This window comes from Neodothiora populina (genome assembly GCF_041146345.1).
Source record: "Neodothiora populina strain CPC 39397 chromosome Unknown canker_contig_13, whole genome shotgun sequence".
Classification (NCBI taxonomy): Eukaryota; Fungi; Ascomycota; class Dothideomycetes; order Dothideales; family Dothioraceae; genus Neodothiora; species Neodothiora populina.
In genome coordinates, this window is record NW_027191402.1 from 636,868 (window position 1) to 651,663 (window position 14,796).

A 14,796-nucleotide genomic window follows, 5' to 3' on the forward strand; every position below is an offset into this window, starting at 1 on the left:
CGACCTCTGGATGGCTCTGAGAGATCGCATGAAGGTTGACTGGACCGAGTTGACCCTCCAGGAGAAGAAGGCTGGTATGTCCCAACACGCCCATGGTCCTTCATCAATCTGTCCTACCTGTTGGCTTGCTTTTTCCGGCAACACCACGACATCCTGTGCGGCAGGCTGCCTGCGCGCCCAATCTCCACCCCGCACCCCGGCTTCACTCCACCGTCACATTGTCGCTGACACTTTTCTCATAGCATACTGGATCGCTTTCGGTCCCCACGGTCCTCGCGCTCTCCCCCTCCAGGTGAGGGCACCCAGGTCTTCATGTACGTCATGGGTGGCCTCGGTTTCACCGCTGTGCTTTTCGGTCTCGCTCGCTACTTCGCTCGTGGAGACCCACCTACCATGAACCGGGAATACCAGGAAGCCAGTGATGCATACCTCAAGGTAGGAAATATCGCGCTTGCCTTAGCTCCGTTGCAGCTACTAATGCGCTTTTGCAACAACAGGAGAGCAAGGTCGAGCCCATCACCGGTATCTCTGCCGACGACTTCAAGGGTGGCTTCACGGTCCAGAGCAAGCCCAAGGCCAAGTAGAGTCACGTCGCCTCACGCAGCGTGCTATTGTCCTTTCCATACAAACGCGATTGCCCTACATGAATGGCAACAGAATTCGATTGCCGGCATCTTCTTATCGTGCGTTGCATTCATCGTGCACGGGAAAAAAAAAGAGAAGGCCTCTTGTAATTTTCTTCCACTCATGTACAAAGAACCTCATACCAATACTGGGTGCACTTTCCTTGCGTTTTCCGAATCTTGCAATTGTTTGATTTCAATGCGGTTCAGACGTGGTAGATTACAGCCCACGTCGTATACCATACCATGTGATTATCCGGCTGCTACCGTAGAATAACGACCGACCTATCACTTGACTGCAGAATTTCCTTTCTCTCTGCTTGCGTTGCACAATCGGGTAGAAGCAGTGATTGGCTACCGAGTGGTCAATTTACCTTGACACATCAACCAATGCCTTATCTTAACCCGCTCAGTGACAGCTACTTGATTTCCACTTCGGGACCATTCGAACACCGGGTGAAGTCGGTAGTGTAGAACTTGTAACGAGAGGCAAGTCAGCCAAGCCCGTCCCCAGGTCTGGGTGGCCGGATTTGTTTCCCCGTGCGTCTAGATAGAAGAGAAACACAAGAGTAATGTACTTTGCCTTTCGTGCTACAACATGACACATGCAGTGCTGGCCTAGACTGGAGAGACGAAACAAGCATTATGAAGCATGAGGTAATGTCGGGTGTCATGTATCGCGGCATAGTAGCTGCCTCCCTCTGATACTTGCGCAGAGGCAGGAGTGTGTGCATTCGCTGAGCTGGTACAAGAATAAGGTGAGGTGGTAGTCAAGGTCTAGGTTGTAATCAATCCTCCCCGTTCCTCTGTCGGTTTTGTTGTCGTCCTCGCAATCAAGAAGAGGAACCCCGTTGGAACTAAGATTATAGTGTACGGCACTCTAAGCACACATGACACACAACTCCGCTTAGGTTTGGGGCTCACCAAGCTGCCTTGCGAAGCCTACAGTGGAATCTTGTAGAGATCAACCACCTAGCTGCTCGAACAGTACATGCACTCTACATAATCATTGCGCTGAAACATCAACTTCGCGATGCGGCTCTGCACAGTCAACAAGACCTAATTCTCCGCTCCCTCAAATTGGCAACTGTTCCACGTTCACCATACAGTAGTAGCAGAACACACACAGCACCATTTCCCGTGCAACATTTTATTTCCACCATCTCACCTGTAACATTACTCGTGCCGCGCTCGCTGGATTTCCGTTTTACTCGCCCCGCCATACACGCTGTAGCGCGCTGCCTCTTTACTGCTTTGCCTGTAACGACACTGATAACCCTCGCCTCGACGACCTTTGATTCTACCCCCCCCCCCCCCGTCAGGCTCACGCTGCTGCGCCTGTACGGAGCGCGATTCCTTTTGCCTTTGAGTCGCCTCTCACGACATCAGCACTCTGCGGCCGAGTCTAGGTTTTGGCCCAAACTCGTGCGCTTCTTGGCAGAAACAAAAGATGGACGCTGATAACGGTCCTCACTTCGTCAAGGTGAGCGTGCAGCCCGAATGGAGATTCCCTGAAACAAACACGTAGAATATCCAATTGCCGCCTCGTCTGGGACACTAGAGGTGACCCTGATTTCTGTTGAGAGGTCGCGCTCTGACATGGTGAAACCTGAAGAATCTAGCACAGTTCGTCCGGACGCATGAGAAAGCCCTCGCGAATGCCCTCCAATTGCAGAGACGAGGCTCGTCGCAGAATGCCACCGCCATTGCGGCTGGCGCCTCGCCCAATCCTTCTTCCATTTCGTCGCCCTCTTCAGCCTCGAGTACCATTGCCGCCGCGCTCTCGCTGCCCTATTGGGGCTTCACCTCCCAGAATCTCAAACCCGTGAAACTCAACCTCACCCCCCATCATCTGTTCTACCTCCTGTCGCGCTTTGAAGAGCTAGGTATCCTCGTCGGGCCCATGAACATTCGGCTGGAGAACATACACAATGAAGTCGCTCCCGGAAATTATGTCTCGTTCCAAGGATCTGCTCCCAAGTCGCGAGGACGTTCGTCGGACGGCGACTCGATACACTCCGTCTCCAGTGTGCGCAGCGTCATGTCCAGCATGTCCTCGGTCTGGTCGACCTTCACCATCGGCAACACGGCCAACAAGCTGGAGAAGCAGAAGGCGCTCGAGGAAGAGGATCTCAAATACCTCTACTCGGCCTTCACCAAAGTGCCGTGTCTGCGATTGTCGCCCGATCCTCAGTCGCGTCTCATCACTGGATACGAGGAGTTCCCCTTCGATACCGCCGTTCCTTTGTTCGCCTTCAAGAACGTCAGCGCCCTCGAAATATGCGATCTCGACTTCCGCCAGTTCTTCGGCTGGGACCGCATGTCGGAGCAGTTGCGTAGTCTCACAATCAAGAGGGGCAGCGTGGATGACTTTGCAGATCTCACAATCGGCATAGTGCTTGATGACATGGATAAGCGTCGCAAGAGGTCTTCAAAGGGCCCTGTGCCCTCTTCGCCAGCCGCTATGTGGCCATCCGCGAGCCCGAGTGTCAAGCAGAGCGAGTTGTCGCGGTCAAATTCGGCTCCGAACTCGCCATTGACCGACGGCCGTCGAGCCTCCCTCGGCAGTCCCCAGGCTCTGCTCATTTCACGGACAGAGTCTTCAGACGGGAAGAAGGCATCGGTAGCACGATCGAGGCAGCGAAGCACATCACCGATCCGACCGGCGAGCTCGCGTCACGGTTCGTCTTACGGGTACTCGTCGCGCAGTGGTCACAAGTTCAGGCGTGAGTCGGGAAGCTCAGGTTCCAGCATTCACTCGAGCACACCGAGAACCAGCTCGTCAAACCTACTTACACTCGGTATACTACCGGCATCGAAATGGCGATTCCTTCGCCACTTGAGTCTCAGCGACAACGGACTGACCTTCATCACCGCGCACAGTCTCGCGCCGTTAGCCAGCACTCTGCTTTCACTTGACCTTTCTTCAAATCTGCTCACTGAGATCCCAGAGAGTCTAGCGACACTGACAAACCTGCGCGCACTAAATCTGTCCAACTGTATGATAGACAGCCTACACTCGCTCGTGCGCAACCCGCTACCGGCGATCACAACACTGAACCTACGGTCGAACCGTCTCGTCTCATTGGCCGGCATCGAGCGGCTTCCCAGTCTTGAGACAGTCGATTTACGCGACAACAGGCTGACAGATCCTACCGAATTGGCGAGGCTGACCAGGATGCCCGAGATACGGAGTGTCTTCGTCATCAAGAACCCCTTTGTACGCCCGCACCCAAACTATCGAGTCACCATCTTCAACCTCTTCCGCTCCACACCCGGGTACAGCGAGGATATACTCATCGATGCGACCGGTCCGTCGTACGGCGAACGGCGACAACTGATAGAGCGTGTTCTGGAACCTGCGACGCCAGTGCTCCGATTAGATCACCCGGCCACCGAGACCAGGGTGGTTGCAGAGCATAAATCGCGTGTGCACTCGGGCGCGCAGGACGGCCCTTCGCACGCCGAGGGCGCTTCGTCGAGGCAAGCTGCGGACCCAACGACAGCCTCTCAGAGGCGACGCAAGACAACAAGGAGAAGGATTGTGGAACTATCGACCAGCGCCGCATCGCCAGCTTCACAAGCCCAGACGGGTGTAGCAGCTGCGACGACCGCGGTGTCGCAAGACGATACCAGGCATACGTCGTCGAAGCGAGAGAGCAGGTCTCCGGCTCATCTGAGAAGACTGGACACATCGGTGGCGCACAAGGCAGAAGAGGACACCAAGGGAGAGCAAGGAGAGGACGACGCGTGTCTTGCACAGGACGAGGAAGAGGTGGGCGCCAACAGCGAATTGTACCGACAGAAGATAGAGGCGCTCAAGAGTGATCTCGGCAGCGGGTGGTTGACCGCGCTGAGCGACGACAAGTGGAACGAGGGAAAGGCGACGACAGCGAGCAGAGAATACAGTTCAAACGGAACGAATACACGAACAGAGAGCAGGGGCGTGGCAGTAGGTGGGAGGAGTCTTGGTTGATCATGTGTTTCTTTTTGTCTTTCGTTTCATCTTTTCGGTCGATATGACCAGGAGGGGCCTTTTGGATACCCCACCTACCACTGCGGCAAGGCGTTGGAGGGGTTGCTTGTGCGGGTTCAACATTTTGCGGTAAAAAAGACATCATTATTCAAAGCGGGCGGGGCAGGCAATATCTTGTTCACCACAGGCATAGCGAAGGAGTTTGCAAAAGGAAAGCTGTACAGGGGGGATACTTAAGGCGTTTTGTCACGGCGATGCAAACCAAAGAGTTTCTGCAGCGTAGTAGAATGCAAGAGAAGAAGAGGTCGCGAAAAGACGAAGTTCTCTCGCGGTCCCGAGGTTTCTAATATATCCTGCTCGAGGTATTCCACTACTCGGGAGGAGGAAGTCTTTCTGTATTGTTTTCCCCTACATCCAATCAAAGAGACAGGACGAGGCCAAAAAGAAAGGAAAAGCAAGTTGATGGGGACGCGCAAGCACGTCACGCAAGCCTCTCGAACCCTGTATGTGCGACATTTTGCTCATTTTTATAAGACACTGAAAGTGTTACATGCGTTGAGATAAAGTGGAGTAAGAAATGATAGTGTACTATTCTGTAGTAGTACGAGCAAGTCGTACGTATACTGTTACGAGGTACTGTACTGTACCTACAATGGTACAGGTCCGGTCCCCTTGGTCAGCGGCAAGAAGCGGTCGTTGCTTCCTCTCTTGAGGTCAGGTAAGGTCATTAAGGCACTGCGGTACCTAAGGTACTTGTACTACCTTGAGGTAAGGTAAGGTAAGTACAGCGAGTGAGGGCAAAAGGGTGCTCGTAAAGGAACCCAAGAAGGTCCGTGTGCTCTTCGTTATGGGACGCGATCAGCTTCCTCCGCAGTCCTAGAGTGGGCGGATGTTCAGGGACGGGCAAGGCAGGCATCGCTTTGCTTTGCTTTGCATTGCTTTGCTCTGCTGGGCTGAGCTGAGCTGAGCAGAAGCTGAGCGTGTGCTCCTTGTGCTTCTTTTCTTGTGCTAACTAAAGGTGAACTAAGGTCAACTGCCAATGCCCAGTCTTTTCCTCCCCTGCGTCGCTTGCTAAATCCAAAAGCACACGGCGCTTTACACCAGCAACAACCAATACTTTTGTCCTCGATGCAACAACCAGCATAACAACTAATTCCATCAGAGAATACAAAAAGTGAGTATTGAAAAACACAATATTCCATCTGCAGCATTGCTCTTGTCCCTATTCAACTCTGTCCGCGTCGACAAGACACTGTTTCATCATCTTGATCATCATGTTGTTGTTTTTTCTTTGATCTTTTGCATAGTCGGAGCAGGCGCGCATTCCTTTTGGGGCGAGCGGCAGCCCGGGCTCCGTCCGTTTCATCTTCGTATTTTGATCCCAGATGCTTTCTTTCATCCGCTGACACAGGAGCGACAGCACATCAACAACCTGTTCTGTAACCCGCAAATTCCATCGCATTGCATCGCACGGTATTGCACCCGCTTGTATTGCATCCAACTGTATCTCCACTTGCTCCTAGCTCGTGCTGTCAACCCATCCACGACCAGCTGCGTCTTTCGTCCCATCCCATCGACGTCGCCTTCCGACTCAGCTCGACCGCCGGCAAAGTCACATCATCGACGAATCCTTGAACCTCCTCTAGCGACACATCCTTGTCACAAATCTTGATCCATCTGTTGCTCGACTCCTACCACCGCAAAGAGGTAAATCTACTCATAGCCCAGCGCCCTTTCCGACTCCATACTTGATCTCTTCCTTGCCTCATCCTATTCCGGAGGTCTTAGGAATCGAATCAATCAGCCACCTCCACCGGGTCGATCCGACAAGTTCACCCCCATCAACACAGGCAGCATCTGCAACGCCACACAGCAGACCGCCAGGAAGAGCATCGGATCCATTCCTCGTCATAACGACACTCGAGGTGTGCGTGTAGAAGAGCGTGTGTGTGTGCGCGTGTTGTGAGAGTGAGCCTTCGCGCTCGGTGAAAGACCTGCGTAAGCTTTTATCCTTTTGTTTCTGTATCTTTTTCGCTCGCACGCCACTGGTTTTTCCTCACATCTGCCCATGCTTCTCGTCCGACTTTACTTGCTGCATCTTCCATGATCTCGCCAAGATTCGTTGAGAGATGAAACTTCGCCCATCTTTCGTGCTCCGACTGACAGCCAGTGCTCTGTAAAGCTGCCAACGGCAACGTCGCCCAACAGGAAACAGGCACTTCAACCGCGTTTGACATCCAGCAATCGCTTTCATTCCTTCATTTAAATTCGTCATGGCGGATCAACAAGAGGTGGACCTAGACTCCATCATCGACAGACTACTCGAGGTGCGCGGCAGCAGACCTGGGAAGCAGGTCCAGCTACTCGAGACGGAGATTCGCTATCTCTGCACCAAGGCTCGTGAGATTTTCATCTCTCAGCCTATCCTACTCGAGCTCGAGGCTCCGATAAAGGTAAGAACCATGACTTCTTCCCTGCCTGCCCCACATCGGACCCCACCATCGATGTGGATGCCTGGTCTCTTTGTCCGCCCATGATCAATTCTCATCACCGCCACTTCCCACTGACACACATGTACACATAGATTTGTGGTGATATTCACGGTCAGTACTACGATCTGCTGCGCCTTTTCGAATACGGTGGCTTCCCTCCCGAAGCAAACTACCTTTTCCTCGGAGACTACGTCGACCGAGGCAAGCAATCGCTCGAGACCATTTGCCTTTTGCTCGCCTACAAGATCAAGTACCCCGAGAACTTCTTCATCCTTCGCGGCAACCACGAGTGTGCATCCATCAACCGCATCTACGGCTTCTACGATGAGTGCAAGAGAAGATACAACATCAAGCTATGGAAGACATTCACCGATTGCTTCAACTGCCTACCCATTGCCGCCATCATTGATGAGAAGATCTTCACCATGCACGGAGGTTTGAGTCCCGACCTGAACTCAATGGAACAGATCAGACGCGTCATGCGCCCTACCGATGTGAGTTTTTCTTCTGCTTCTGTTTGAGCTCCACGCTGACCGACTTCTTACCTATGAGATCCCTGATTGTGGACTTCTCTGCGACCTGTTGTGGTCCGATCCCGACAAGGACATCACTGGCTGGAGCGAAAACGATCGTGGTGTGTCGTTCACTTTCGGTCCCGACGTCGTTTCTCGCTTCCTGCAGAAACATGACATGGACCTCATCTGTCGTGCCCATCAAGTCGTCGAGGATGGCTACGAATTCTTCTCCAAGCGCCAGCTCGTCACTCTTTTCAGTGCGCCCAACTACTGCGGCGAATTCGACAATGCGGGTGCCATGATGAGCGTCGACGAGAGCTTGCTCTGCTCCTTCCAGATTCTCAAGCCTGCGGAAAAGAAGCAGAAGTACGTTTGATCCTCACCCTGTCTACCTTGTCGCTCTGCTAACACAGTTTGCCACAGCAGGTTCGGACGAAGATAAGCGCGCTCGAAGGACATCCACACATCTCAATTGCGGCTTTCTTGCCCGCCATGGTCTAGAATGCCGTCCTTGCTCCCGCGTTTCTTCCATCACTGTTACCGGGTATTGGTCAATCCGGATATGTTTTGCGTTCCCTATGCCCCCGATGGGGCGAGGGAATCAGGGGTGGGGAGAAGATTGAAGGAGGCACTCGTGTCATGCACAGCAAATGCTCTGCTGGGAGATTAGGATTGGCGATTATGGGACATTCTAGTTGTGCGGGCAGAGCCTGTTGAAAATTTGCTCGTTTCTTTTTTCCCTCTCATCACTTGCTCCCCTGATTGCTTGTTCGTCATCATAATCGCCCCCCCCCCCCCCGGCCCACTCGTGTCGTATCGTGCATGAGTTGAAACGGTGGGCATGTTTTTCTTTCTTGTTTCTGTACGATGCAGGCCGAGGGTGTGCGATAGTCATTAGAGCGAGGTCAGGGGAAGATGAGGGCGAGAAGGGAAAGGCGGGTCGCCTAGGGGGTGGTGGTCAGAGGAATAGGAAGGGAACACAGGGTGTAGGAAATCTTTTTTGTTCTCTTTTTCCTTTTTTTTGTTCTTCGCGGTTTTTCTCGATACAATTATGCGATGAAACAGGCTTTAGCTTCCTTTTCTTTCTGGGTCTTTGCTTCGTTCATGTTCCTTGTTCCGCCTTCGTCCTGTCATGCATGCTACTGCCATTGTCACTGTCACTGTCACTTGGCGCTCTCGACTCGACTCGGTATCCAAGCCATCGATGTCTCAACCATCGATCCGTGTAGTGATAGTCATTGTCAGAGCAACGGAGACAGTCTCCTATCTCTCTCCTTATACAAGCTCTCAGTTCCGAGAGAGGGATGGTTTGCGAACTTTGCTCCCTTCTCACTTTGATGGGTGTATGTATGAGTCTCGCTTCTTCCTACAAAGGGTTCATGTGATTGTCGCTTTCCTTCTCAAGGTTGGTTGGTATATCTCTCTCTAGCTCTTGTTTTGTCGAAATGGGGGGGGGGGGGTTTACATGCATGCTATTCGCTTTTCACTTTCTCGCCCTCTCTGTTCCGGGGGTCGGTATATCTCTCGCTTCTCGTTCTGAAGATTTTATGTGAATTTTCGCTTCTCAATTCGAGGGTATCATCGTTCTCGCTCTCGTTCTTCCATGGTCTTACTGCCACGCAATTCGCTTCTCGCATCTTTTTGATACAGCTGGCTCGTGGAGATTTCTCGCCTTTCCGATTCAAGGGCTGGTATGGTATGCATCTCGCGTCTTACTTCAAGGTTTGTGCATGAGTCTCGTTGCTCGCTTTGAGAATGGATGTCCCCATCGTTTGTCGTTCTTAAGGTTTGTATGGACTCGTAGGGTCTGTTTGTTTGTATATCACTCGCTCGCGCCTCTCGTCTCGAAGGTGGACTATGCCTTGACGCTGGAGCGTGTCGTTGCTGGATTCGGTCTTTTCGTTACTGCTGTTTGATTACTGTTGTTGTGAATATTGCTGCTCTAGACTAATGCTGCTATGGACTAATGCTGCTATGGACTAATGCTGCTATGGACTAATGCTGCTATGGACTAATGCTGCTATGGACTAATGCTGCTATGGACTAATGCTGCTATAGACTACTGCTGCTATAGACTACTGCTGTCATGCCTGCCTCCCTACGTACTTACCCAGCTCTCGTGTATCATATAACCCCGTCCCATCCCATTCTATTTCATCCGTCCTATCACATTCCATCCCATGCCACCCCTTGTTCCTACTCCTCCCTCCCCGTCCTGTTCATGGCCTTTCTTGCCGCGACAACGTCCTCTTTACCCCCGAGTATCATCACAGATCTGAGTCTCTTCATCCCTAATTGACGTGGTTGATGTGGCTGGTGTGACTACACGATCCGACCGTGGCTCAGTCCGCAGGAGGGTACAGCTTTAGCATGCCTATAGACCAGACGAGGATACAGAATAGAGGGAGCCAGCCACAGACCAAACATGCCTATGGACCGAACGTGGATCTCATCTCACCGCGACGTTACAGAACCAAGAGTCTTTTGTTTCAGACTGCTGTGGCGCCGTCGAATGTGCGGGCAGATAGAAAGTGCAATGTGGAAAGTGGCGGGCTGTACTAGAGCTTGCTTCTGGTCGAACCTGGCTCCAGATACATCGTGCGTCCTGAACCGAAGCTGCCTCCATATAGCTCGTGCGTCCTGATCTAAAGTTGGGAGCTCGAACTTGCTTTATGATTGATGTGTGATCAGATGTGTGACTGGATGTGCCTTTAGACCGGCCTGGCACGGTTTGGAATAGTATGAGCAGTTAAGCAGAGATGTGTCGGTTCTGTCTAGTATCCTACAGAAAACAGAATGTTCGCCTGGATTTGAGTCTCAGCTATCCAGCCTACTCCGGTGTAGTTGTTAGTCCAGTCGAGTCCGGTCAAGTCCGGTACAGGCATTTGACCCGGTACAGTCAGTATCATTGAATATATCTTGAGGATTTAATTTTGATTCTTTAACAGTATCTATGCTTATACCTGTATTAATTATATCTTCTTTAGTGCATATATATTCTATAGGATATATGAGTCATGATCCACATAATCAAAGATTCTTTAGCTATTTAAGTTTATTCACATTTATGATGGTTATTCTTGTAACAGCTAATTATTTTTTTACTTATGTTTGTATTCAATCCAGTCCCGTCATTCCGTCCAGGTCGGGTATAGGATAGGAGAAGAAGGAGAAGGATAGAGAAGCAGGGGTGATAGGACAGGGAGACACAGATGCTTCCAGTATAGGCAATGTGGTGACAGCGATGCGGCTTGTGTATAACAGCGACGACAGCGATTCCAAAAGCACTTCGGACAGGCTTCGTAATGAGTCTAGGCAGGATGTATGTTTTGTAGTATTCCGGCACGGCGGCGATGATTGCAGTTAGTGGCGGAGTATTGCTCTCAAAATGCTTCTTTGCGATGTTGTTGCGCAGCGAGTTGAGATTGAGATCCTTGGTCAAGAAAGGATGAGGAGAAGAAGTTGCAGAGAGAAAAGGTATAGACAAGACAAGATGACAATCGTGTCTGTCACATGCACGAGCACTCCAGTTGTCAGACAAGGATTGATAAACAAGTTGACCTACCAAGTCTGCCCATTGACCTACCAACCCACCTACCAAATCTACTAACTGACCTACCGATTCTACTAACTGACCTACCAAATCTACTAGTTGACCTACCAAATCACCTACCAACGACCCAATCCAGACATCCCATACAAGAATCCAAATTCCGCAAGCACTCGTGACCAATTACCACGCCAATCGTCTTTCTACCCTCCAACACCCCTCTCTCCCTCTTTGTGTCTGGCTGCCTGCCTGCCCTTCCCTCCCTCTTGCCGCCCCATGTCCTCCCTTGAACTCCACCTTTCAGTCGTCTATACATCAGTTCACGGGATGCTTCACAAACAAAAGGCACGCGCACCCAGAGCGACGAACAATGAAGGTCTCGGGCAAGAGAGCTGTGAGACTTTCTCATGAAATGAGCTGTGAGACTTTCCGTGGAAAGAGCTCGAGAGCTCGAGAGCTCGACATGTGGACGAGGTGAAATTGAGATCGGTTTGAGGCGGGCTGGATCTCTGCTGATGTACAAGTACCTTATGCATACATACAGTGTGGTAATCACACTTGCCCTACCCAAAGTCTCCTCCGTGTTCATCTGTAGCCGTTGTTCATACTGTGGTACTATCTTACTGTTGTAAGATTTCCGTTCTACCAAACACGTGTGGCATTTTATTACTAGCAACCGGCAAAGGTTGCCGTAGGACAGTGAGATCACAGTGTAGAAGAGAAGATAAAAGGAAATAAAAAGGTGAATGTATAATGGATTGTTTTCTTTTGGATTTTTGCACATATCTAGAGTATCCGCAGCAGACACTGCACAAACCTCCCCCCTCCAAGAAAAGGTTCGAAAATGCTTGCAGCCGAGTGGTCTCTGAAACTCCATAACTTCCTCCTTTCTTCCGAGGGAAAAAAAGATTCCCATATAAAAAATCTTTCGCTTCTCCTCCGTCCGAAAATTCCATCCAGGACGAGACACACAAAAATGTCGATTAGAAAAGACGTAACGGCGTTAATAAAAGGGAAAATAAACACTATCTCCGGTGTAACGAAACCCATGCTAGGAAGGGAAAAATCATGGCATGCGTTCAACCGTCATTGCGCACACATCTAGTCGACCTCCTCCATGGCGGACTCGGTGGCGGTCTCGGCGGGAGCGGCCTCGCCGGCCTTCTCGTCGCTGGTCTCGGCCTCCTCGTCGACGTTGAGTCCGAGCGACACGAGCTTGTGGATGCGCTCGGCGTAGGCGGCGGGCTCGTCAATGGTGAAGCCAGAGACAAGCAGAGAGGTCTCGTAGAGGAGCTGGGTGATGGACTTGACGGTGCGGTCGTTCTCGCCATCGGCCTCGACCTTCCTCTTGAGCTCCTTGATGATGGCAGACTTGGGAGAGATCTCAAAGGTCTTCTTCGAGGACATGTAAGATGACATGGAGGTGTCACGGAGAGCCTGGGCCTTCATGATACGCTCCATGTTGGCGGACCAACCGAACTGGCCGGTACGGATGGCGCAGGGGGAGCCGGAGAGCTTGTGGGAGACAACGACCTTCTCGACCTTGTCGCCGAGGACGTTCTTGAGGCTCTTGGCAAGGCCCTCGTACTCCTTCTCCTCAGCCTCGCGGGCGACCTTCTCCTCGTCGGTCTCCTCGAGCTCGAAGTCCTTGGTGATGTCGACGAGCTTCTTGCCGTCGTACTCCTTGAGCTGAGTGAAAGCGTACTCGTCAATGGGGTCGACGAGGAACAAAACCTCGAAGTTCTTCTCCTTGAGGGCGTCAAGGAAGGGAGACTTCTGGACGGCGTTGAGAGACTCGCCGGTGATGTAGTACATCTGCTTCTGGTGCTCGGGCATGCGAGTGATGTAGTCGGCAAGAGAAGTGATCTCCTCGGTGGACTTGGTCGAGTTGAAGCGGAGGAGCTTGGCGAGGGACTGGCGGTTCTGGGAGTCCTCGTGGATGCCGAGCTTGATGTTCTTGCTGAAGGCGGCGTAGAACTTGTCGAACTGCTCGCGGTCCTCGGCAATCTCGTTGAAGAGCTCAAGAACCTTCTTGACGATGTTCTTCTTGATGACCTTCATGATCTTGTTCTGCTGGAGAGTCTCGCGGGACAGGTTGAGGGGAAGATCCTCGGAGTCGACGACACCCTTGATGAAGGACAACCACTCGGGGATGATGTCGGTGGCATCGTCGGTGATGAAGACACGGCGGACGTAGAGCTTGATGTTGTTCTTGGTCTTCTTGGTCTCGAAGAGATCAAAGGGAGCGCGCTTGGGGACGAAGAGGATGGCGCGGAACTCGAGCTGACCCTCGACGGAGAAGTGCTTGACGGCAAGGTGGTCCTCCCAGTCGTTGGAGAGCGACTTGTAGAAGGCGGCGTACTCCTCCTGCGTGATGTCTTGAGGGTTGCGGGTCCAGATGGGCTTGGTCTTGTTGAGCTCCTCCTCCTCGATCTTGCTCTCCTTGATCTTCTTGGTCTTCTTCTCCTTCTTCTTCTCCTCCTCCTCGTCGTCGACCTCCTCGACCTTGGGCTTCTGGTCGTCGTCCTCCTTGGTCTCGGTCTCGGCCTCCTCGTCGGGGACCTCGGTCTCGGTCTCCTTGAGGACGTGGAGGTAGATGGGGTATGAGATGAACTCGGAGTGCTTCTTGACGACCTCCTTGATCTTGCTCTCATTGAGGTAGTCGGTCTGCTCCTCCTTGAGGTGGAGGATCATCTTGGAACCGCGGCCGAGGGGCTCGCCCTCGGTGTCCTGGCGGAGGGTGAAGGTGCCACCGGCGCTGGACTCCCAGATGTACTGCTCGTCATCGTTGTGCTTGGAGATGACGGTGACGCGGTCGGCGACGAGGTAGGCAGAGTAGAAACCAACACCGAACTGACCAATCATGGAGATGTCAGCACCGGCGGTCAGGGCCTCCATGAACTGCTTGGTGCCGGAGCGGGCGATCGTTCCGAGGTTGTTGACGAGGTCCTGTCTGCTATCAGTATTGCGTAGACACAACAGAGCAGAGACGAAAACAAACTTACAGCCTTGGTCATACCGATACCGGTATCACGGATGGTCAACGTCTTGTTCTCCTTGTCGGGGATGATGTCGATTCTCAGGTCCTTGCCCGAGTCGAGCTTGCTGGGGTCTGAGAGAGACTCATAACGGATCTTGTCAATGGCATCAGAAGCGTTGGAGATGAGTTCTCGGAGGAAGATCTCCTTGTTCGAGTAGACGGTGTTGATGATGAGCGACAGGAGCTGAGAGATCTCGGCCTGGAACTCAAACGTCTCTGCGGATGCCATTTTGAGCTGTGTGTGTGCTTGTGATTGTGGTTGTGGCTGTTTCAAAGTATCAAATGCGCAGGAAAAGGTGTATCACGAGTGAGGAATTGCGCAGCAGAAGGTGACCTGGATCAAGTCGGGTATCAAAGGTGTTTGATTGATGTAGATGAGTAGGAGAAGATTGGAAAAAAGTAGCTTGCAGGCAAAGGTTAAAGGTGTTGTTCTGCATTTTTGTACTCAGCCAAGGCGTGCTTCACATGTGTCTGGAAGCTTCCCTCAGATGTGCACGGACGCCGCCAAGATTTCTGTATACCACTCTACACAAACAAACCAGTGCAGTGAGAGTGTAGCCAGTATCTTCCAGAAGTGAGTGGATCTTCTCTGTCGTGTCT

General features: G+C 52.0%; 3 protein-coding genes across 4 annotated transcripts; 2 read left to right on the top strand and 1 right to left on the bottom strand.

Moving 5' to 3' along the window:
- Positions 1-2,073: 2,073 nt before the first annotated feature.
- On the top strand, positions 2,074-4,599 carry AAFC00_001818 (uncharacterized protein; the record flags this gene model as incomplete). The annotated part of the gene is made up of 2 exons (XM_069341060.1): positions 2,074-2,106; positions 2,239-4,599. The coding sequence occupies 2 exons, from the start codon at positions 2,074-2,076 to the stop codon at positions 4,597-4,599; spliced, it is 2,394 nt and encodes a 797-aa protein (XP_069204569.1).
- A 2,273-nt stretch (positions 4,600-6,872) lies between these two features.
- Positions 6,873-8,048, top strand: AAFC00_001819 (uncharacterized protein; the record flags this gene model as incomplete). 2 transcript variants are annotated; one of them, XM_069341062.1, is made up of 4 exons in its annotated part: positions 6,873-7,052; positions 7,184-7,585; positions 7,644-7,972; positions 8,030-8,048. In XM_069341062.1, the coding sequence occupies 4 exons, from the start codon at positions 6,873-6,875 to the stop codon at positions 8,046-8,048; spliced, it is 930 nt and encodes a 309-aa protein (XP_069204571.1). The 2 variants fall into 2 exon arrangements, with proteins under 2 accessions (XP_069204571.1, XP_069204570.1); XM_069341061.1 differs by having other exon boundaries at positions 8,033-8,048.
- Positions 8,049-12,257: 4,209 nt separating this feature from the next.
- Positions 12,258-14,425, bottom strand: AAFC00_001820 (uncharacterized protein; the record flags this gene model as incomplete). The annotated part of the gene is made up of 2 exons (XM_069341063.1): positions 12,258-14,105; positions 14,162-14,425. The coding sequence occupies 2 exons, from the start codon at positions 14,423-14,425 to the stop codon at positions 12,258-12,260; spliced, it is 2,112 nt and encodes a 703-aa protein (XP_069204572.1).
- Between the last annotated feature and the right edge of the window lie 371 nt (positions 14,426-14,796).